Source organism: Magnusiomyces paraingens (genome assembly GCF_902498895.1).
Source record: "Magnusiomyces paraingens strain CBS 517.90 genome assembly, contig: contig5, whole genome shotgun sequence".
In the NCBI taxonomy this organism is placed as follows: domain Eukaryota; kingdom Fungi; phylum Ascomycota; class Dipodascomycetes; order Dipodascales; family Dipodascaceae; genus Magnusiomyces; species Magnusiomyces paraingens.
The window spans coordinates 2,297,721-2,319,950 of NW_022474071.1; the positions used below are offsets into that span (position 1 = coordinate 2,297,721).

General features: G+C 39.1%; 10 protein-coding genes across 10 annotated transcripts; 2 read left to right on the forward strand and 8 right to left on the reverse strand.

Moving 5' to 3' along the window:
• Positions 1–3,789: 3,789 nt before the first annotated feature.
• SAPINGB_P006364 (uncharacterized protein) lies at positions 3,790–5,046 on the reverse strand (the record flags this gene model as incomplete). The annotated part of the gene is made up of 1 exon (XM_032001075.1): positions 3,790–5,046. The coding sequence occupies one exon, from the start codon at positions 5,044–5,046 to the stop codon at positions 3,790–3,792; it is 1,257 nt and encodes a 418-aa protein (XP_031856966.1).
• A 1,218-nt stretch (positions 5,047–6,264) lies between these two features.
• On the reverse strand, positions 6,265–7,200 carry SAPINGB_P006365 (uncharacterized protein; the record flags this gene model as incomplete). The annotated part of the gene is made up of 1 exon (XM_032001076.1): positions 6,265–7,200. One exon carries the CDS (start codon positions 7,198–7,200, stop codon positions 6,265–6,267), a length of 936 nt encoding a protein of 311 aa, XP_031856967.1.
• Positions 7,201–8,098: 898 nt separating this feature from the next.
• On the reverse strand, positions 8,099–9,353 carry SAPINGB_P006366 (uncharacterized protein; the record flags this gene model as incomplete). Its single annotated transcript, XM_032001077.1, has 3 exons — positions 8,099–8,524; positions 8,967–9,142; positions 9,281–9,353. 3 exons carry the CDS (start codon positions 9,351–9,353, stop codon positions 8,099–8,101), a joined length of 675 nt encoding a protein of 224 aa, XP_031856968.1.
• Positions 9,354–9,642: 289 nt separating this feature from the next.
• SAPINGB_P006367 (uncharacterized protein) lies at positions 9,643–10,630 on the reverse strand (the record flags this gene model as incomplete). The annotated part of the gene is made up of 2 exons (XM_032001078.1): positions 9,643–10,144; positions 10,464–10,630. The coding sequence occupies 2 exons, from the start codon at positions 10,628–10,630 to the stop codon at positions 9,643–9,645; spliced, it is 669 nt and encodes a 222-aa protein (XP_031856969.1).
• A 1,660-nt stretch (positions 10,631–12,290) lies between these two features.
• Positions 12,291–13,606, reverse strand: SAPINGB_P006368 (uncharacterized protein; the record flags this gene model as incomplete). Its single annotated transcript, XM_032001079.1, has 2 exons — positions 12,291–13,367; positions 13,430–13,606. 2 exons carry the CDS (start codon positions 13,604–13,606, stop codon positions 12,291–12,293), a joined length of 1,254 nt encoding a protein of 417 aa, XP_031856970.1.
• A 267-nt stretch (positions 13,607–13,873) lies between these two features.
• Positions 13,874–15,364, forward strand: SAPINGB_P006369 (uncharacterized protein; the record flags this gene model as incomplete). Its single annotated transcript, XM_032001080.1, has 1 exon — positions 13,874–15,364. One exon carries the CDS (start codon positions 13,874–13,876, stop codon positions 15,362–15,364), a length of 1,491 nt encoding a protein of 496 aa, XP_031856971.1.
• A 57-nt stretch (positions 15,365–15,421) lies between these two features.
• SAPINGB_P006370 (uncharacterized protein) lies at positions 15,422–17,591 on the reverse strand (the record flags this gene model as incomplete). The annotated part of the gene is made up of 3 exons (XM_032001081.1): positions 15,422–16,787; positions 16,965–17,027; positions 17,074–17,591. The coding sequence occupies 3 exons, from the start codon at positions 17,589–17,591 to the stop codon at positions 15,422–15,424; spliced, it is 1,947 nt and encodes a 648-aa protein (XP_031856972.1).
• Positions 17,592–17,728: 137 nt separating this feature from the next.
• On the forward strand, positions 17,729–19,120 carry SAPINGB_P006371 (uncharacterized protein; the record flags this gene model as incomplete). The annotated part of the gene is made up of 1 exon (XM_032001082.1): positions 17,729–19,120. The coding sequence occupies one exon, from the start codon at positions 17,729–17,731 to the stop codon at positions 19,118–19,120; it is 1,392 nt and encodes a 463-aa protein (XP_031856973.1).
• A 48-nt stretch (positions 19,121–19,168) lies between these two features.
• SAPINGB_P006372 (40S ribosomal protein uS5) lies at positions 19,169–19,951 on the reverse strand (the record flags this gene model as incomplete). Its single annotated transcript, XM_032001083.1, has 1 exon — positions 19,169–19,951. The coding sequence occupies one exon, from the start codon at positions 19,949–19,951 to the stop codon at positions 19,169–19,171; it is 783 nt and encodes a 260-aa protein (XP_031856974.1).
• Positions 19,952–20,250: 299 nt separating this feature from the next.
• SAPINGB_P006373 (uncharacterized protein) lies at positions 20,251–22,122 on the reverse strand (the record flags this gene model as incomplete). The annotated part of the gene is made up of 1 exon (XM_032001084.1): positions 20,251–22,122. One exon carries the CDS (start codon positions 22,120–22,122, stop codon positions 20,251–20,253), a length of 1,872 nt encoding a protein of 623 aa, XP_031856975.1.
• Between the last annotated feature and the right edge of the window lie 108 nt (positions 22,123–22,230).

Below are 22,230 nucleotides of genomic sequence, written 5' to 3' on the forward strand. Positions count from 1 at the left end.
AGAATTTTGACAACAGACGATTACCTATTTGGGATGCAGCCAAGCGGGTTGTTTACGTAACTTGCTGCACGTTGATGACTACTCAATGATTGTGATTGGCTGGGGATTACAGGCCGCATGCGGAATTTGCCAATTTCCATGTGTGTGTGTATGTGTGTAGTAGTAGTAGTAGTAGTAATAGTAATATATATAATATAAATATATTTATTTCTTATAAGACCTTTTTTTTTTTTTTTTTTTTTTTTTCTATGGGTCTCAACAGATACATACAAATTACCATAAAAAGAAATAGGCGGCTGCGCGATTTCCCGCCGGCCGGCCACCACACACTGCCCGCCAATCCCCGCGACGGGACCCCGAGAAAGTTTGAAAATTGTGTGTGTGTGTGTGGATGGTTTTTTATTTATTTATATATTTATATTTATATATGGTTGAAATAAATTCATATATATATATCAATAAATAAATAAAGGGGTGTAGTCTCCGGAGGGTTCCGTGAAAAATGATTGGCAACAACAATCAAGGTTCAAGGAGGTAGGGTGTTGAGGCATATTTGTGGGGAGGGGGGACTTTAAATTCAAAGTTGCTTCTTTTTATTTTTTTTTTTTTTACAATTAGTATTATTCTTAAAAATGTTTTTTTTTTTCATTTCCTGAGATCAGAATGAGCTGGGGGGGAAGATCTTCTATATATATATATATATATTACTGGTTTTGAAAGAATCTGGGGGGGGGGGAGGTAGTATTATTAAAAGGGGGGCCCATTTTGAGACATTTGGATTGTCCAAAAACATACGAAGATGTGGAGGATTTGGAAGGTTTAATGACTCAATAAATTTATATATATTTGTTACAATTACAATTACAGTTACAATTTTAAAATTAAAATTAAAATTAAAAATTAAAAATTATTTTTCAAAAAAATAAAATAAAATAAAAAGCGGTAAAAGTAAGCGACTGATCTCAGAAACAACACACGGCTGAATTTTTATTTGGCATAAGTGTTGCTAGGACAATTAAAGTTTATTACATGAATATTTCTTGTTACACAATTTTACATACGGCTGATTTACTTTATTAAAATAAAAAATAAAAAATAAAAAAATAAAAAATAAAAAAAAAAACTCAATGGAAAAGGCGGCTACTTTAAAAAAAAAAAAAGATGCAAAGGTGGTCTGAGGAATAATTTCAACTTCAGTTGAAGTTAAAGCAAAAAAATGTGCAAAAACATATTATTCTGTGCAGATTTAAAACCGTTTCTTAATCTCACAGAAAAGAATTAAAAAAAAAAAAAAAAAAGAACCAATCTCATAAAGATTGTTTAAAATATATATATATATATATATATATCATCTGATATCATCTGATGTGGTGAACCAAAGATTCATCTTAAAAAGGGAAGAAAAAATTAAAAAAGGCCCAACTCAAGAGTGCTTATCTTCTTTTAATGTTATTAAAAAAAAAAAAAACCTCTCTCGTATTTAAACTAACCTAAGTCTGATATAAGATGGTAGCAACAACAAACAACAAACAACAAACAAACAACAACAACAACAACAACAACAAGAAATAAACTGGTCTTTTTACTTGGCCAACCTTGCGGGACTTTAGAAAAGTGTAACTACTAAAAAACTAGAAGAACAACTAATTAGTTCTAACTAAATGATCATTTGGTTCACCAAATAAATTCACATAATAACAAAAAAAAAAAAAAAAAAAAAAAACAAAGAACCTCGCTAATCAAACTCCTCTTTTTGTGGACCTTTTCTTCATCTATTCTATGGTCTGTATTTTCAAATTCCAATGACTCAGAGATCACAAGTTCCTGAAATATTTCGCTCCAGCCTCACTGCCAAGAGACTGTAGTAATAAGTCCATGAATATGACCGCAAGCCAATAATGTACTTTATGACTCTCTTCCATAATGATGATCATAAAAGATTTCATTATAAATCCTGATTAGGCCTTTATCAAAACCTTTTTTTTTTTTTAACCATAATCTCGCTCCTCTGCTCATGAAAGTTTTCATTCATTTCTTTCAATCTGATTACAACGACTTACAAAACAATCCTTATTAATTAACATGTTGCAATTTCTTTCCAAAATGATTTAAAACATGGATAATTTCCTAAATTTGTAAATTATTTATTCTCAAGTCTACGAAATCCGTCAATTTCTATCAATTTCTATCAATTTCTATCAATTTATATCAATTTATATCAAGCTCAATGAAATTTCATTTAATTCCTCAATATCCCATCATAACAAACTTGGTTTCCTTCATCAATGCCAAGGACTTGTGATGACGAAAAGTCAAAGCTTATGTACAAAACCATTAACTGATTACGTTATATATCAGCCAAATAATTCTGGGGGAAATGGTTATACGAGTATCTTCGTAAAAATTTAACCAAATTTTCTTTTCTTCCAGATACTTATCTCACAATTCAAACAAAGTGTTTGAATTTGAAATTTGAATAAATCGCTCTTTATCAGAATTCAATTAAAAGATACCGCTTTGTTATTTTAAGACTGTCACGCCCATTAGATGTTTCAATAGAGAAAGTAGGTTGCTCTATTGAAACATTTATTTAATCTTCTGGCCTATGTCTAAACCACTAACACAAACCCCCTACAACACCTATTTTTTTTTTCTTAAACTAGACTTTTCAATAACAAGTCCTGATGCTAACTATCAAAAAAAAAAAAAAATATTTAAGACCGAATTTACTCTCTTTATTTTCACTCATAACTGCTTTAAACTGATTTTTTTTTCTCTCCCAAAGTAAAAAGGTAACGAAAAATACCAAACGATTTATTGAAAGTCACTTAAATCTACTTAAAATAATCCACAATACCCATCTCAAAAGATATCTTTTTTTTATATTCAAATCGCTCCTATAACTATTTCAAAAAGAATAATTTATTTTAATTTCATCGTATTACTATAATACCACTAATTCTTATTTATATACCAGTAATTTAGTAAAAAATCTTTTACTTTTCTTCTATTTTCTACCTTTTTTAGAATTTTAATCATCTAACTCAGTAGTAGCATGCGCCTTAATAAAAACAAATTTTTTTGCTTGATTTTTTCCTTTTCTTATTTTTCATCCTCAAATATTTGTTTTCCATTTTAATATTGAACAAATTATAAAATCATGATTAATTGAATAACTTTGTAACTTTATTTCTTAATGCAATGTTTTGCGGTAATTCCAAATTTCTAAAGGAATATATCATAACTGATATCGCACTTATATTATTACAGTACAGTTATTTAACAACAAACTCTCACATACCCTTTTGTCTAAAAAAAAAAAACTCCTAATTTGAACTTAGATCTTGTTTGACCTTACTGAACCTACAGATAATCTAGGGCTTAAAGTTAAAAATTTATTATTAAATATGATTCCAAGTGGTCTAACTTCTTGAGATGACACACAGAACTCACTATTATATAATGAACATAATAAAAATTTATTATTGATAACAAAAATAAAATTTTTAGTTTCATAAAAAAGCATTAAATTAATAAATTGTTTGTTTGTTTGTTTGTTTTTATTCAAGGGTTATAGAATTATATAACATCAGCATCTGCGCTATCCTTCTTGTCCATACTATATATTTTTTCATTTTGATAATAAACTTTTAATTTTGGCTTCAACATTGCATCTCCAACAGCCCGAAAATAAGTCCTGATGCCAGCTTACGAGGAACAGGGGGTTAAAATAACCAAACCTTCCCAACCTATCTCCACTTGTCTTCATCAACGCTGTAATTGTATTTCTTAATCCCTCCAAGCAGAGATAAAGCTTACAATCTCTTGTAAGCCAGTTAAACTGTTTAAGAGAGTCGACATGTCCATCTCTGGAGATATCCGTTTCAGTCCTTTTCTTTCCTCTTCAAGCAAAGGACACTCAACTAAAATGTGATGAACTGTTTCCAGCTCTCCACATTTGCAGTTGTAACTATCCTTTTCAATTCCAAACTTTTTAAACCATGCGCCAAAGTTGCCATGGCCTGTGTGAAATTGAGTAATATTACTCAAGATCCTTCGACTATCTTTCTTCATGATCACTCCCGTAACCATTTTGGAAAGATTATCAGTACATTTCGACTCCACTGTGATATTATGATACCACAGATCCTTATTACTATTCCAATACATTTCTTGCCATTCTTCCATTGCTTGTTTCTTCAAAATTCCAATCGTCTGATTTTGTTGTTGTTTCAGTGTAAGAGGTTCAACCCTCTTGCATTTTCGTTTTTCATCCTTTTTAATCATATAGTCTCTATCATCTTTCGCCAACATATAAAGCGTGGTTAGCTTTGCAATTGGAGATTTCTCAATCAATGTTAACAAATGACCATTAATAGGATTAGTTTTGCTAATATTTAGGTGTAAACGAATAGCTTTTCGTGCCACCATAAATTTTAGCCTAATACTATATGGCATAATACCAGCTTCCTTTTGTAGTACCGCAATAGGAGTTGTGCGATAAGCACCAACAATTCTTCTTAAAGCCATATTCTGCATTACTTCCAACTTGTGGATTTCTCCTTTCAAAATTTTATGATGCCAAATTTCTAAGCCATATTCGACAATTGGTCTCACGCAAGCAATATACAGTGATCTGATTGCAGACCCTCGCATACCTTTTTGCACGCCACCAAGATGCCAAATAGCACCAACAGCTTTTCTTGCTTTATTGATTTTATTCAAAATATGAGATTTAAAATCAAGCAGATTGTTCAAAGTAATTCCAAGCAATTTAACTTCCTTCTGGGGTTCACGAAGTTCTCCATTAGGTAAAGTAAGTTGCACTTTCTCATCTTTAGGTTTCACATTTTTTGTAAAATGAATAAAACCCAATTTATCACCCAAATCAATTTTGGTCATTCTTGATTTAGCCCAATTACAACATTTTTCTAATATGTTGCTTAAGCTTTTGGTATTTTCTTCAATTTTACCTTCAACGGTAATAGTCACATCATCAATAAAGCCAAAAGGAGTTCCACCCCATTCTTTAATGGCATGATACATTGGTGTGGAATATATCAAAAAAAGTAGTGGTGAAATAGGTGAGCCTTGCGGAATTCCAGTACTAATTTTTGCACTGATCCTTTTCTTCGGTCCATGAGCATACTAGCTTCTCTTTCACTTACAAATTGGTACGTCCAGTTTATAAGTGCTTTGGGTAGTTTCATATCCTCCATTGTGTGTGCCAATATATTTCTGTTAACATTATCAAAAGCTCCTTGAATATCAATGAGCATAGCTGAAATTTTTTCTTTACTAGCTTCAATTCTTTGGACAAGTTCCAAAACAGCATCAGTAGCACAATAACCTTGTCTTCCCCCATATTGCTCTGGTGGAAGTAAGTGTGTTGTAAGCTTGGTCATTCTTTTTTGTATAATTTTTTCCAGTACTTTAGATGGAATCTTAAGTAAGGAAATTGGTCGGTATGCTCTTGGCTTTGAATAGTCAGGTTTCTTAGGTTTAGGTATAACAACAATAATGCCATGTCTCCAGACTTTTGGGTGGTATCCAAACTTTACACAAGCTTGGAGAAGCTTGAAAAACCTTTCCTTAAAGTCTTTATTTAGCCATGCCATCTTTAAAACTTTGCCAGTAATTCCATCGTCTCCTGGAGCTTTATCATTTGGGGTATCAGCCAATGCAGAAATTAATAAATTGTTTGTTTGTTTGTTTTTATTCAAGGGTTATAGAATTATATAACATCAGCATCTGCGCTATCCTTCTTGTCCATACTATATATTTTTTCATTTTGATAATAAACTTTTAATTTTGGCTTCAACATTGCATCTCCAATAGCCCGAAAATAAGTCCTGATGCCAGCTTACGAGGAACAGGGGGTTAAAATAACCAAACCTTCCCAACCTATCTCCACTTGTCTTCATCAACGCTGTAATTGTATTTCTTAATCCCTCCAAGCAGAGATAAAGCTTACAATCTCTTGTAAGCCAGTTAAACTGTTTAAGAGAGTCGACATGTCCATCTCTGGAGATATCCGTTTCAGTCCTTTTCTTTCCTCTTCAAGCAAAGGACACTCAACTAAAATGTGATGAACTGTTTCCAGCTCTCCACATTTGCAGTTGTAACTATCCTTTTCAATTCCAAACTTTTTAAACCATGCGCCAAAGTTGCCATGGCCTGTGTGAAATTGAGTAATATTACTCAAGATCCTTCGACTATCTTTCTTCATGATCACTCCCGTAACCATTTTGGAAAGATTATCAGTCATTTCGACTCCACTGTGATATTATGATACCACAGATCCTTATTACTATTCCAATACATTTCTTGCCATTCTTCCATTGCTTGTTTCTTCAAAATTCCAATCGTCTGATTTTGTTGTTGTTTCAGTGTAAGAGGTTCAACCCTCTTGCATTTTCGTTTTTCATCCTTTTTAATCATATAGTCTCTATCATCTTTCGCCAACATATAAAGCGTGGTTAGCTTTGCAATTGGAGATTTCTCAATCAATGTTAACAAATGACCATTAATAGGATTAGTTTTGCTAATATTTAGGTGTAAACGAATAGCTTTTCGTGCCACCATAAATTTTAGCCTAATACTATATGGCATAATACCAGCTTCCTTTTGTAGTACTGCAATAGGAGTTGTGCGATAAGCACCAACAATTCTTCTTAAAGCCATATTCTGCATTACTTCCAACTTGTGGATTTCTCCTTTCAAAATTTTGTGATGCCAAATTTCTAAGCCATATTCGACAATTGGTCTCACGCAAGCAATATACAGTGATCTGACTGCAGACCCTCGCATACCTTTTTGCACGCCACCAAGATGCCAAATAGCACCAACAGCTTTTCTTGCTTTATTGATTTTATTCAAAATATGAGATTTAAAATCAAGCAGATTGTTCAAAGTAATTCCAAGCAATTTAACTTCCTTCTGGGGTTCACGAAGTTCTCCATTAGGTAAAGTAAGTTGCACTTTCTCATCTTTAGGTTTCACATTTTTTGTAAAATGAATAAAACCCAATTTATCACCCAAATCAATTTTGGTCATTCTTGATTTAGCCCAATTACAACATTTTTCTAATATGTTGCTTAAGCTTTTGGTATTTTCTTCAATTTTACCTTCAACGGTAATAGTCACATCATCAATAAAGCCAAAAGGAGTTCCACCCCATTCTTTAATGGCATGATACATTGGTGTGGAATATATCAAAAAAGTAGTGGTGAAATAGGTGAGCCTTGCGGAATTCCAGTACTAATTTTTTGCACTGATCCTTTTCTTCGGTCCATGAGCATACTAGCTTCTCTTTCACTTACAAATTGGTACGTCCAGTTTATAAGTGCTTTGGGTAGTTTCATATCCTCCATTGTGTGTGCCAATATATTTCTGTTAACATTATCAAAAGCTCCTTGAATATCAATGAGCATAGCTGAAATTTTTTCTTTACTAGCTTCAATTCTTTGGACAAGTTCCAAAACAGCATCAGTAGCACAATAACCTTGTCTTCCCCCATATTGCTCTGGTGGAAGTAAGTGTGTTGTAAGCTTGGTCATTCTTTTTTGTATAATTTTTTCCAGTACTTTAGATGGAATCTTAAGTAAGGAAATTGGTCGGTATGCTCTTGGCTTTGAATAGTCAGGTTTCTTAGGTTTAGGTATAACAACAATAATGCCATGTCTCCAGACTTTTGGGTGGTATCCAAACTTTACACAAGCTTGGAGAAGCTTGAAAAACCTTTCCTTAAAGTCTTTATTTAGCCATGCCATCTTTAAAACTTTGCCAGTAATTCCATCGTCTCCTGGAGCTTTATCATTTGGGGTATCAGCCAATGCAGAAATTAATAAATTGTTTGTTTGTTTGTTTTTATTCAAGGGTTATAGAATTATATAACATCAGCATCTGCGCTATCCTTCTTGTCCATACTATATATTTTTTCATTTTGATAATAAACTTTTAATTTTGGCTTCAACATTGCATCTCCAATAGCCCGAAAATAAGTCCTGATGCCAGCTTACGAGGAACAGGGGGTTAAAATAACCAAACCTTCCCAACCTATCTCCACTTGTCTTCATCAACGCTGTAATTGTATTTCTTAATCCCTCCAAGCAGAGATAAAGCTTACAATCTCTTGTAAGCCAGTTAAACTGTTTAAGAGAGTCGACATGTCCATCTCTGGAGATATCCGTTTCAGTCCTTTTCTTTCCTCTTCAAGCAAAGGACACTCAACTAAAATGTGATGAACTGTTTCCAGCTCTCCACATTTGCAGTTGTAACTATCCTTTTCAATTCCAAACTTTTTAAACCATGCGCCAAAGTTGCCATGGCCTGTGTGAAATTGAGTAATATTACTCAAGATCCTTCGACTATCTTTCTTCATGATCACTCCCGTAACCATTTTGGAAAGATTATCAGTACATTTCGACTCCACTGTGATATTATGATACCACAGATCCTTATTACTATTCCAATACATTTCTTGCCATTCTTCCATTGCTTGTTTCTTCAAAATTCCAATCGTCTGATTTTGTTGTTGTTTCAGTGTAAGAGGTTCAACCCTCTTGCATTTTCGTTTTTCATCCTTTTTAATCATATAGTCTCTATCATCTTTCGCCAACATATAAAGCGTGGTTAGCTTTGCAATTGGAGATTTCTCAATCAATGTTAACAAATGACCATTAATAGGATTAGTTTTGCTAATATTTAGGTGTAAACGAATAGCTTTTCGTGCCACCATAAATTTTAGCCTAATACTATATGGCATAATACCAGCTTCCTTTGTAGTACTGCAATAGGAGTTGTGCGATAAGCACCAACAATTCTTCTTAAAGCCATATTCTGCATTACTTCCAACTTGTGGATTTCTCCTTTCAAAATTTTGTGATGCCAAATTTCTAAGCCATATTCGACAATTGGTCTCACGCAAGCAATATACAGTGATCTGACTGCAGACCCTCGCATACCTTTTGCACGCCACCAAGATGCCAAATAGCACCAACAGCTTTTCTTGCTTTATTGATTTTATTCAAAATATGAGATTTAAAATCAAGCAGATTGTTCAAAGTAATTCCAAGCAATTTAACTTCCTTCTGGGGTTCACGAAGTTCTCCATTAGGTAAAGTAAGTTGCACTTTCTCATCTTTAGGTTTCACATTTTTTGTAAAATGAATAAAACCCAATTTATCACCCAAATCAATTTTGGTCATTCTTGATTTAGCCCAATTACAACATTTTTCTAATATGTTGCTTAAGCTTTTGGTATTTTCTTCAATTTTACCTTCAACGGTAATAGTCACATCATCAATAAAGCCAAAAGGAGTTCCACCCCATTCTTTAATGGCATGATACATTGGTGTGGAATATATCAAAAAAAGTAGTGGTGAAATAGGTGAGCCTTGCGGAATTCCAGTACTAATTTTTTGCACTGATCCTTTTCTTCGGTCCATGAGCATACTAGCTTCTCTTTCACTTACAAATTGGTACGTCCAGTTTATAAGTGCTTTGGGTAGTTTCATATCCTCCATTGTGTGTGCCAATATATTTCTGTTAACATTATCAAAAGCTCCTTGAATATCAATGAGCATAGCTGAAATTTTTTCTTTACTAGCTTCAATTCTTTGGACAAGTTCCAAAACAGCATCAGTAGCACAATAACCTTGTCTTCCCCCATATTGCTCTGGTGGAAGTAAGTGTGTTGTAAGCTTGGTCATTCTTTTTGTATAATTTTTCCAGTACTTTAGATGGAATCTTAAGTAAGGAAATTGGTCGGTATGCTCTTGGCTTTGAATAGTCAGGTTTCTTAGGTTTAGGTATAACAACAATAATGCCATGTCTCCAGACTTTTGGGTGGTATCCAAACTTTACACAAGCTTGGAGAAGCTTAAAAAACCTTTCCTTAAAGTCTTTATTTAGCCATGCCATCTTTAAAACTTTGCCAGTAATTCCATCGTCTCCTGGAGCTTTATCATTTGGGGTATCAGCCAATGCAGAGTCAACTTCATCAAACTCTAATTTTGGCCATCGAGAATCGTCATCAATTTCAAACTCTCTATCAAGACCATGATCAATTTCAGGTAGAAGTGCCTTCCATATTTCATGTCTTTTTTCGTCAACAGTAGTAGTGAGAGTTCCATCTTCTTTTCTAATTTGTGGTATAATGGTATCATTGCTTTTTGGATTAATATACTTCAAAATCTTCCAAATGTCATTTCCTTCTAAACTAGACAAATATTTATTCCATTGCTCAGTACTTGCCTCACGCAAACTGTGGTCAAAAATTTTTCTAGCTTTTTTCGCCTCTTCAATTTTTTGTCGTTTCAAAGCCAAAGAAGGTTGTCTTTGACGGGCTTCCCTTTTAGCCAGAAATTAATAATTTGTTTGTTTGTTTGTTTTTATTCAAGGGTTATAGAACTATATAACATCAGCATCTGCGCTATCCTTTTATTGTCTGACTATGTGACTTGCCGGTTTTCATTTGTACCTTTTTAGTACGGGTGGTTTCTGTTCTGTGCGTCTCCGGTAGCCCGGAAGATGGGCCCTGATGCCAGCTTACGAGGAACAGGGAGAACCAGTCTGTCGGTCCCAAAACCTTCCCAACCCATTTCCACTTATCTTCACGGACGCCCATGTATTTCTTAATCTCTTCCGCCAGAGATACGGCCCGCAATCACCTGCAGGCTATTTAGACTGTACGGAAGAGTCGGCATTCCTGTAACCAGGGTAGCCTATGGTTTTCAGTCTAGGTGTATACTCCCGTACACATCCTCAGGAAAAGGGGGTATTCTGGGAATCGAACCCAGTATCTTCCGCTATCGAGCGAACGTGTTACCCTTTACACCATCCAGCCCTTTCCCCCAGAAATTAATAAATTTTTTATTTCAGTTAAAAATTAATATTAATGCTGATGCCTTAGTAATAATCAATAGTTACATTTTTTATACAATCCGATATAGTGTAATGGTTATCACCTCACGCTCTCACCGTGGAAATCGGGGTTCGATTCCCCGTGTCGGAGTTACTTTTTTGGATACTGACTTATATGATGAGCTTTCATACTTATTTAATTTTGGCAAATTGCTTTTTTTTTTTATTTTGTTCATCCTGTACAACAAACCCCAAAAACTATTTCAAATATTTTTATTTTGCTTAGTGAACCCTTTCAATGTGATTATAGTAATAAATATATATGTGCTCATTCAATTAGTTAAAATTTGACCTCTAAAAAAGGTTCATTTTCATTTCTTTTCCTATTCAAATACAAGGTTATTAAACTTATATAGGCATAATTTTGAAAAAAAAAAAAAAAAAAAAAAATTAGTATCGCTTCTAAATCAATTAGTATTAAAGTGATTTAGGTTTATTTGTAATCTACAGAATTTTTAAAGGTAAAATGGACTGGCCTTTTACAATTACAATATTTTTTTTTTTTGTTACGAGTTCTTTTCTTCTCTCCACAAGCATATTAGTTTTCCTTTAAGTGATAAAATAGCTTTTAAAAATTAATAATTAAATTTTTTGGTTTAATGTACCAATATTTTATAAATTTATCTCTCTTTTTTCAAGTGTTACAATGATTACATTTCATAGATGACGTATTTATATAAATTACAATTTTAAACTTTAACAAAAGATGCCTTGCTAGCTCAATCGGTAGAGCGTGAGACTCTTATAAAAGTGTCATCTCAAGGTTGGGGGTTCGAGCCCCCCGTAGGGCTATTATTTTTTAAAACAATTTTTTTTTTATCATTGTTGTTTTTTTTTTTTTTATAATCAATAGTTTAATTGTTTAAATGATGATTAGTTCAGGATATGATTGAAAAGAAAAAATATTGTTTTCTTCTGTACTTGGCATCAAATATTGTCTTTTTTTATTTATTTAATTAATTAAAAAAAAAATTCACAATTAATTGAAATAAATCAAAAACATTTCCTCATTAGGTGATTTAACTTGATTAAAAACATTACTTTATTATAGATGTTTCAATAAATTAATACTATCAAATATATTTAAATTATAAAGATTATCAAGTTTAAATCCCTTTTTAATTTTTATTACTATTTAATTGGTCAAGCCAAATATTTGACTATGTTTAATTGATGACTCTCGATTTTGAACTTTCATAAAAATAAATACTAAATCATTTTAATAATCCATTGATCTTTCAATCAAAATTGCTACTAAGATTCTTGGTATCGTCAATATTTGATTTTAAATTCTAATCCTTGTAATTTATTATCCATATATATATATACAATCAATAAACCAACACAATCATTAATCATCATAATTAATCCTTTTTCTCATCCTCTTTCTTTTCCTCTTTCTTTTCATCATCTTTATTCTCAGACTTTTCTTTTTCCTCCTTTTCCTTTCTTTCTTTTTGCTGTCTCCTGACCTCATCAACCTTCTTTTCAACTTCTGCACGCTTGCGGGCAACTGCACCACGCTGCTCAGCTTCCTTAATAATCTCTTCAGTCACATCAAACAACTTCTTTTGAGCCTCTACATCTTTAAAAATGGGTAGTGATGGTGGTGGACGTACAGTACACTCAGACACGTAGTAAACCTCCTTCTTTTCCTCAAACTCCGGTGACATTGTTGCATGCAGTGTTGATTGAGCGCCAGAGATTGGAGCCTTGAGCAGCAACCACCATATAGGCCACAAAATCAAGTATAATAGCAACCCCCAAAGTGATCCAAGAGATGCAAATCGTTGAAAGGATGGAGTGCGCATCAAACCAGGGTCAACAATAATTACTCGCAGATTGGGGCTTTGGTTATTGTCTTTACGCTCGTAAGCATTAATTCTGCGTTGAAGTTCGTACCCAAACAATGCGAGTTGCAGCTTTGCTGCTCCAAATACACGCCAGGGGCGCATCGACGGATACGGCCGTTTATTGAACTGCACATCGGACATGTCAAAGTCGCCCATGACACTCGCAACGCAAGTGGTGAGTACAATGCGCACATCACGGTCCGGAGGTTGAATCTTAAGTGCAGGTGTGAGTAGAGTTAGCAAGTGGTAGTGTGCCAGGTAATTGACAGCGTACTGCGGCTCAACACCCTCCAGTGGTGTTGCATCACGTACATGTCCAGGCGGCAACGCAAGCCCTGCGCAGCACACAACCATGTCGAGTCGTCGTGGGGGTTGATTGTCAAGCCATTTGGTGGCAAATTTGCGCACGCTATACATGGATTGGAGATCACAAGCTTCTGCATAAATCAGAGCGTTTTTGGAAGACTCACGTAAATCTTCAATGTATTCAATAACCCAGGGCGTCATTTCACGCACAAGCAGAACCAGCTGCGCGCCACGTTGTGCCAAATCAGAAGCAACCGCTGCTCCCATTCCTGAAGTACCTCCCTATTGATTTGGTGTTAGTTTAAGGGATTGATTGGCTTTTTTTTTTTTTTTATAATACTCACAGTAATCAAAATAACTTTGCCATGAAGTTTGCGTTCCCAGGTATTGCGGGCTCCAGAAAAGTAATATTTGAGTGTGCCAACACCAACCACAGCGGGAATAGCAATTTTAAGCACATCATAATTAGGGATCACGCTGGTTCCTTCAGCAAGTAGTGCACCTAAAAAGTTCACAGGCATTTTGTGTTATCTTTGTATGAAGTTTTTATTTTTTTTTATGTAAATTAAATTATTATTATCAATCAAGGGTGAAAGTTATATCGATTAATAAAAGTTGATGATGGGTGAAAAACTTAACAAAAAAATTCAAAAGGGTTTGGTGTCTTTTTTTTTTATTTAATCTTTTTGTCATCAAAAAAAAAAAAAAAAAAAAAAAATTTTAATCTGATCCGGATCCCTCTAACATCCCATATACACATAACCAAAAAAAAAATATATATAGGCCCGATGGAAGAACTCGTGCTCTACGGTGCTGTGCCCCGGCCAGATGATTCAACAACAACTGCCAATAATACCTCTTCTTCTCTTCCACCCCCTACACACCCGTTAACCGTGCTAGCAGTCCACGACCTGCGCCGTGGTACACCAGTCCATGCCTTTAAGAAAGCCGCGCTACCTGTTCCGCCGGCTGCCGGGTCCTCTGCTCCTGTTGACGCGTCCTTCACACGGGTGTGTGCTCCAGTTGCCAACGCTGCTCACCTTTCTGTCTACTCATGGGCTCGTGAAGCCCCAGACCAACAACTTGTGGTTCCTGAAAAACTTGCATCTGTCCGAGTCTCACCCTCGGGCATTTGGCTGGCCGCCGGTGCTGCCTCCGGCCGTTTTTACCTCTGGGAATCTGCATCAGGTTCTCTGGTCGCTGTTCGCGATGCCCATTACCAGGCCCTCACACATATTGAGTGGGCCGCCGATGAGTCGTTTGTAGTAACGGCCGCAGCAGATAATCGAGTGCGCGCGTGGCGTCTCACAGACCTCGTACGCGAATCTAGCAGTACTAATACTAGCACGGATGCTGCCGCGAAACCCGCAGCTGAGTGGACAGGTCATAATTTCCCCATAACTGGGCTCTGTTTAGGATACGGGCCTGCCAGTGCGCCAGGACTGCGCGTTTACTCGTCATGTGCAGGCAACACTGTGCGTATCCACGATCTTGAACTGGCACTGGCTAGCCCGAAAACTGCAGCAAATTCAGACTTTACACTTGTGTTCCCTGCGAAAGTCACATCTCTAGCTGTTGATCCTGCTGACCGTGCAGTTTATGCTGGACTGGCATCTGGATCGATTTACTCAGTCAGCCTGTATACCCCCTCTGCCTCTATACTCTTTAAAAATGCATCCAACGTGTTGACCATTGACGACTCTACGGCATCTTTTGCTGCTCCTGTTTGGGCTTCTCCTGTTCAAGGCACCGCCGTCACTGCACTTGCTCTTTCGTTTGATGCCACTGTACTCGCTGCAGGTACCGCCGACGGAGTGGTCACAATAATTGATCTTCCAACACAAACAGTATCACGCACTCTCCCACGTCATTCAGGACCCATTACTGCACTACGGATTGTTTCTAGACCAATGCCACAAGCACATACCCAGCTTCACCGCGGTAAAGTGTCAGCCGTTGCACTAACCCCGGAGCAGACTACAGACTACCATCGTTTACCCCAACTTAAGCGTTCGCTTGATGTGGAGACTTCTCATGATGTTTGGATTAATATTCCAGATAATTTCAATGAAAATGAAGAAGACGATGCCTTTAAGGCTGTCGACTCTATGCTAGAGTCTATGGGCCGCGGTGCCAGTGAGTTTGGAAGTGAAACCTCCGAAAGTGTGCTCCGAACACGTCTCCAAAAAGTTGAAGAGGAAAGCCAGCAGCTACGTGCCATGTACTCGGAGCTTTCGTCTATGCATGCTGCTTTATGGAAAATTCATCAATCAAAATAGATTTTTTTTTATATATATAATAAATAACATTTTCTTTTTTTTTCTTTTTTTAGATAATTACGCACTTTTATGAGCAATAGCCACTTGCGGGGCATTACCCGAGTTCTTACCAAATATCAGCTCACGGTATGCCTCACGAACAGGACCATACCAGACACCGAGATCGCTTGGTTTTGCATCTACGAGAATTTCCAAAACCTCGCGTCGTAAATCTAGTGATTGCGGGTTGCTAACGGCTGAGGTAGGGTGTACAATCTCATTCATTACTCCTGGCCAAGTCGATAATAGTGCATGTAGACCAGCCTCTGTTTTTAAAACACCAGAAAGGATAAACATCTTGTCGTCATACTCATTCAGCTGAAGAATTTGCGCTTGGGTCGGTGCCATAAACTCAAACGATTCTTGATCGCTCAGCAAATTCCGTAGAGCTGAAACGTCCTTAGCATCATACTTGATTGTCTTGAGGGCACTCTTGTGATATTGTAATAGGTATTTAGGACCCAGCATTGTGAGTACCCGCACGCGGTCTTCCTGGTCTGTCAGGCTGTCTTCCACAATTTTGTACTTTGCATCAATGGCATGGAATTCCTCTGGGTAATGACGGCTCAGCGTACCAAATAAACCTACAATGTCTGACTGTAAAAACATGCGCACTTCTGGCTCTTCGCTTCGTTTAGAATACACGTAGGCAATTGTATAAAGTTCATTTTCAAGAGCCCTGACCACATTTGAGTTGCTCAAAATCTCGCGGTAGTATGTTATAATTGTGCTTACAAGCAGCACATCCCAGTGAGCCGGGTTAAAGATTTCTGGATCAAACTGAATCAAGCTAGTAAACTCAGCCACTGGATCAATGGCAACAAGACCTTTAGCGACCTCGAGGACACGCCCAATCAATACAGAATTGTTTGAGTTGTGCATTTTCTTGAGAACCGCATAAGTATTACCAGACTCCAGTTGGCGCAACCCAGCTTCCCCTTGAGCAAGTTTCACTAAGCAACTCTCAAAGGCTTTGATTGATTTGGTTTCAGGATCTGCAAGTTGCTCTACAAGGGTCTGCAAAATCTCCTTGTGCTGTATCAAATCCTCTGTAGAGACTTTGCTTAGCTGTTGGATCGCAACAACCTGCAATGAAGGAACAAGTACCGTTGCAGCTGCAGTCAACAAGTCGTCCAAAGGTATCAGAGTAAGCACTTCTGTAAATGATTTCCGTGAAAGCAAAGCTTCAATAAGCTCCACCACGCCATCGAGTCCGTCCACATGCTCGGTTGCTGAGTACTTAAGCACGCCAATGGCGGGTGGGAGCAGTGCTAACACCACGCCATCGCCGGCCGCCAGTACCGACGCGTCAAACCGTAGTTTATCAGTCATAGAATTGACAATATTAACATCGAGATCATCGCCAGAAATAACAGCTTCGAGGCTGGATTTAGTTTTTTCAATGAGATTTGTCGTCATGTTTGAGTATATTTTTTTTTAAAAGGTTTAGGTAGGAGTGGCAAAGCGATTGGGAGAGGGGAGGGGGAGAAGAGATATTTCTTAGTGGCAAAATGAAAAAAAAAAAAAAATGTTGCATTATCAGTATTTTTCTACAACTCACCGGTGCTTCCGGCGCTCTTCGGGCGGCGGCGACAACTCGCGGTTGAACCCACCTGATCGATTCCTATATAGTTAGTAGTGTCGTTAATGCTTCAATGAAATATACTTACATGTACTGGCGAAAGTTGCTGGCCTTTTCTTTGGCAACGCCGCCAACATTGGCGCCCGATACCTTCTTGCCCTTGGTTGTTCCGAACGATCCAAATCCCATCATCTTTTGCATAAGCAGCTCCGGGTCCTCGGACTCATCCTCATCTTTTGAGTATTTCAAAGGCTCCTTACTGTCTTCCGGCTTTTTCTCTGCATGATCCTTGGACGATGCCCGTTCAGTCCGAACAGGACTTTTCCGTCTCTCGCGCGATCGCTCACGCGACCGAGGTCGTGGAGAGTCCCGTTTGTCGCCATAATTTCTGTCCCGCCAGCTAGATGGCTCTCTTTCGTAATCGCGTCGGTATGCATACCTGTCGTCGCGTCTCAAACGGTCGTCTGGAGAAACTGATCTGCGGTGATCACGTCTGCTTCTATACTCGTCAGGGCGTCCGCGGCCTCTATATTCGTCTCTATCATATCGGTCGTACCGGTTATCGCGGCCTCGGTACTCTTCGGTTCGTTTTTGTCTGCTGGACATTGGTGGTGGAGGTAGATTGTAAAAAAAAAAAAAAAAAATTAAATAAATAAATAAATAAATAAAAACAATAAAAAAAAATATAAAATTTTATTATCCCAAAGTGCAGCAGCGTTTATTTTCTCTCCAAAACAAAACACATGCTCACCACAGAACTCATTGAGCTCCCGACATCTTTTACCAAGAGTCGGGTCCACTCGCTTTATTCTGACTTTCGCAAGCTTGCAGAGTCAAACCCTGAAGGATACTCGGCTAACATTGCCGCATGGAAATCCGCGCTTTGGGTGGTCCTGGGTACTCCTGGATTAATGCCCGATACGTTACTCTTGACGGCCGATGCAGACCTTATTGCCCTATTTGATACAAGCTTGCTAGGGACTCCGCTAGCTCTAGATACAGTGTTTGATCAGTTGGTGAAAGATGGCACGTTGATTCCTCTTAAACAGTTTGTTGACCCGGCACGCGCACCGATTCGCAGCAGCAGACCATGGTGGAGCAACGTACCGACTCCGCGTAGTGCATTTTCATGGGCGTTATCTAAAACCGGGTTTTACGACCCCAACTGGCATTCAGCACTTAATAGAGTCCACGGGACTCTTCGGCCAGAACGCTATGTTGCCGTATCATGCATTGATACCATGTCAAATCTTCTTCTTGATGCTATCCGCAAGGACTATGCCGCCACAAGCAAGACACACCACGAGGTTATCACCATCGGAACCCCTGGGGGGTATACCCGATCTGTTTATACCAAGGAACTTTTTTACACACTTTACAATACCCTCAGCGTGCCGCCCAAAACTCCTCCATATACCACTTCACAACGGGTATCTGTGAATCTCAGTGAAACTGATTTGGACGTTTTGCTCGAGTACTTGTCCAAAGATAAGCCTCGGTTGGTATACAAAGATGATACTATCAAGATTGACTTGAGTGCGGAGCAGGTTAGCGATCTTGTACCCATTTCAGAAAAGGACCGGGCCGTGGCCAACATGCGCGGGACAATTGAGGCGGTTTTACATCGGGTAGATACATTGAGTGCACATATTACAGTCTGTGAAGACAAGGCTCGCGTGGCTTTGGCTGCTGGGCGGAAACCAGTTGCACGGTACGCGTTGAGGTCACGCCGATTAGCGCAAAGCTCTCAGGAAAGTGCACTGGGAATGCTGGCCAATTTAGAGACAACACTACACAGCATTGATACGGCTACGGATAACGCTGGTGTCATGGCGGCGCTGCAGAGCGGCATACATATTCTTACAAACTTGAATAGTGAAATTGGAAGCGTTGAAAAGGTCGCTGAGCTTGTGGACGAGTTGGACGAGGCAGTTGCAGATACAGAAGAGATTGGCCGACAAATTGGGACCTTATCTCAGGTGGATGAGGATCTCGTCGAAGACGAACTACAAGAGTTGCTGCAAGAGCAGCAAGAGCTTCAACTTCCAAGCGTGCCAACTACCCCTCTCCCCAAGGTGGAAGAAAAAGAAGAGGAATTACTTTCATCTCAATTAAACAAAATTCAAATATCATAAAAGTCGTAACGGGTTTTTTTATTATTTTTTTCTTTACTTCAAAAACACTTAAAACTTCTTGCCAGTAGCAATGTCGCTGTAGGTATCCAGAGGAGAAGCCTGGATAGCAGTGGGGGCCCAAAGGTTGGGGGTAAGGAAACCGTAAGTGTTACCGACAGCAACGAAAGCAGCCTTGAGGGTGTTCTCAAGGGTTCTGGTAGAACCAGCAGAGGAAGTATAAGCATCATTGACACCACCGAGCTCGAGGAGCTTCTTGACGGCGGGAGAGGCAACGACACCGGTACCACGGGGAGCGGGGACGAGCTTGACAGTGACGGAACCGCACTTGCCCTGAACCTTAGCGGAAATGGAGTGGGGCTCACCGAGAGCAGAACCCCAGTAACCTCTTCTAATAGGAATGACAGAGAGCTTGGCAATGTTGATGGCGGAACGGATGGCGGTGGCAACCTCCTTGGCGGTCTTGATACCGAGACCAATGTGACCATTGCCGTCACCAACAAGGACAACAGCCTTAAATCTGGTACGCTGACCGGCACGGGTCTGCTTCTGGACGGGCTTGATGTTCATAACCTGGTCCTTGAGGCCGGGAAGGAACTGATCAATGATCTGGTACTCCTTAACGGGGAGAGCGTGGTAGTAAATCTCCTCAAGGGAAGAGATCTTGCCAGCCTTGACGAGACGACCGAGCTTGGTGACAGGGACCCAGCCCTTCTCCTCGTCCTTCTTAGGACCACGGCGACCCTTGGGGCCACCACGTCTGGGGCCGCCACGGGGACCACCGAAACCGCCACGGGCGGCGGGACCTTGCTGAGATTGAGCTTGTTCAGACATTTTCTATTGTATGAGTGAGGATATTGGGGTATATCTCGGAAATACTGTGGTCAAGGGGAAAAGCTGTGCCTGTGTAAAGGGGAAGGGGAGGGGGAAGGGTGAAAATTTTTGGTGCAATTTTTTTTTTTTTTTTCGCTCAGCAAATGGAGGGTTTTCTGGTGGAAGACTTACAATGTAACAATAATTGCAATATAGTCACGTGTATATTTTCTATTTCAATGCAAAAAAAACACCCACGTGATAGACTCACATTGTGCTGAGACTTACGCGTGACTGCATTTGTAGCCCTAGTTAGGGCTTTATGCTTTGGTTTCCAGTGTGGTTATGAGCATCCCCAGCATGCTTTCTGGCCGGTGTGCCCACTCCAAATCAGCATATACCGACTCTGCGGCCTCAATGCAAGCTTTGGCGTCCCGCGCATGTGATACCGTCGCCGGGTCCTGCGGGGCGGCGGCCCACTGGCGGGCAGCCAGCAGCATCCAAAAAGCGGCCTTACGACGGCGTGTCGACTTGCGGCTGCGCGCCGCCAGAATCTCTGGGGATTCCACTGTAGGTGCATCGGCACTTGCTTGGTAGATAATTTCATTGTAGACACTGAATGCGTTGCTGATGCGTTCCAAAAGAATAGCCTTGCCAAGGGGTCCTGTGAGGTCTTCATTGATAGCTTTTAAAAGCCATCGAGTGGCTCCTTCGGAAGCAGCTGATGGCGAAGAGGTTGTACACATGAGCTCCGATGCTAAGAGAATACAGCGAAGGGCATATGAAGGAAGAGAGCAGCGCGAAATGTAAGAGTATGTTGCCGAGTCCAAGAGGGTTTCTATATTATCTATGCGGGCCTTTATCGTCAGGTTGTGGCCTTCTTTGGACAAGAGGTAACTAACAGCACTCATTTCCTGAGATGCAGCCAAATGCGACCATGCTTTTGCATTGTGAAAGTCACTCTTTAGCAGTTCATAAGTCGAGTTGGCGAGAGTATAATCGCGCAGCATGAATGCAAAATCTGCCAGTTTGCGCAGCAGAGCCTCGGGGGAATTGTATGCGTAGGATCCCTTTGTAGAGTTGTACCCTCCTGCTGCTGATGGAGCCACTGGGGTACCTGACGAAAATGGTAAAGAATATGATCCAGACTGTGCATTTGCCTGGGCAGAGCTTGAAAAAAGGGACCCCTTAGAGAAGTACTTTCTTGATGCAGAAAAAAACCTGCCAGTGAGGCCGCGCCGGCTGGATGCAATTTGGTCGTTCCATGTTGCAGAGCATCGCTCCATAAAGGGTATCACGCTTTGGACGACAAGTTCTCTTACCATTTGCTTAAGAGAACTGACGTCTGCTTCATGAAGGGATATTGGGTCTTCTTGGCTGAACTTTTCGGCATAAGTTTGCCATTCCGTTTGGGGGATTTTGACCAAGGCGGTATCTTCTGAAATTGCGCGCTTAATGCGCACCATGTGGCAATGAAGACCAAAATTGCGCTTCATTTTTTCAAAAAGAGCTGTGGATTTGGCCAGGTCTGTTTGCTCGTCATGTACTAAGACGTAATATCGAAGGTAATCACGGTTGATATATTCAGGCAGAAGATCATTGCTTTGGTTGTAGAGAAAGGAAAGGGTTTCGATTGGGGTTTCATTGCGAGAGGAAATGGCAATAACGCCAGCCACAGGATGGCTAAAGGTTTCAAAGGGAGTAACCGGGGTATTTGTAAGTATTTTCTGAAAAAAATCCATAAACACTTGGCTGTGGTTTTGGACATCACCGATATCTTTTGCGATATCGCACTCTAGCGTGTCGCGGTCATAAATGCACATTGCTGGGTTAATATTGCGGTTGAAGAGGGTGTCAATAGAGCGGCCACGGTTGTGAGATGGAAGAAACCCTGGAGATAAATGAGATGTGCTTGCAGGAGCCGCAGATTGTTTTTTTGTAGATGGTGGGGTAACGAAATGGACAGAGAAGTCTTCAAAGGAATTGCTAAGGCCTTGGGAGTCGCGAACAGTGACACGGCCGGGGATCTTATCGCCAAACGGACGAAGTAAATCATGGAAAGATTTAAAGCCAAGCTCAATGGCAAGGTTCTCGGTGTCTTTGGAAGCGTAAACAGCAATATGCGGCGCCAGTGCACGCGTCACAAGAGACTGGCATTGAAGAGACGAAAGCTGGGGGTTTTCTCTCGACATGATTTGTGTGTGTGTATGGGGGAGGTCCTAGAAGGTTGTTTGTTGCTGGTTGTTGTTGGTGGTTGTTCTTTATTTTTTTTTTTTAACAAAAAAAAAAAAAAAAAAAAA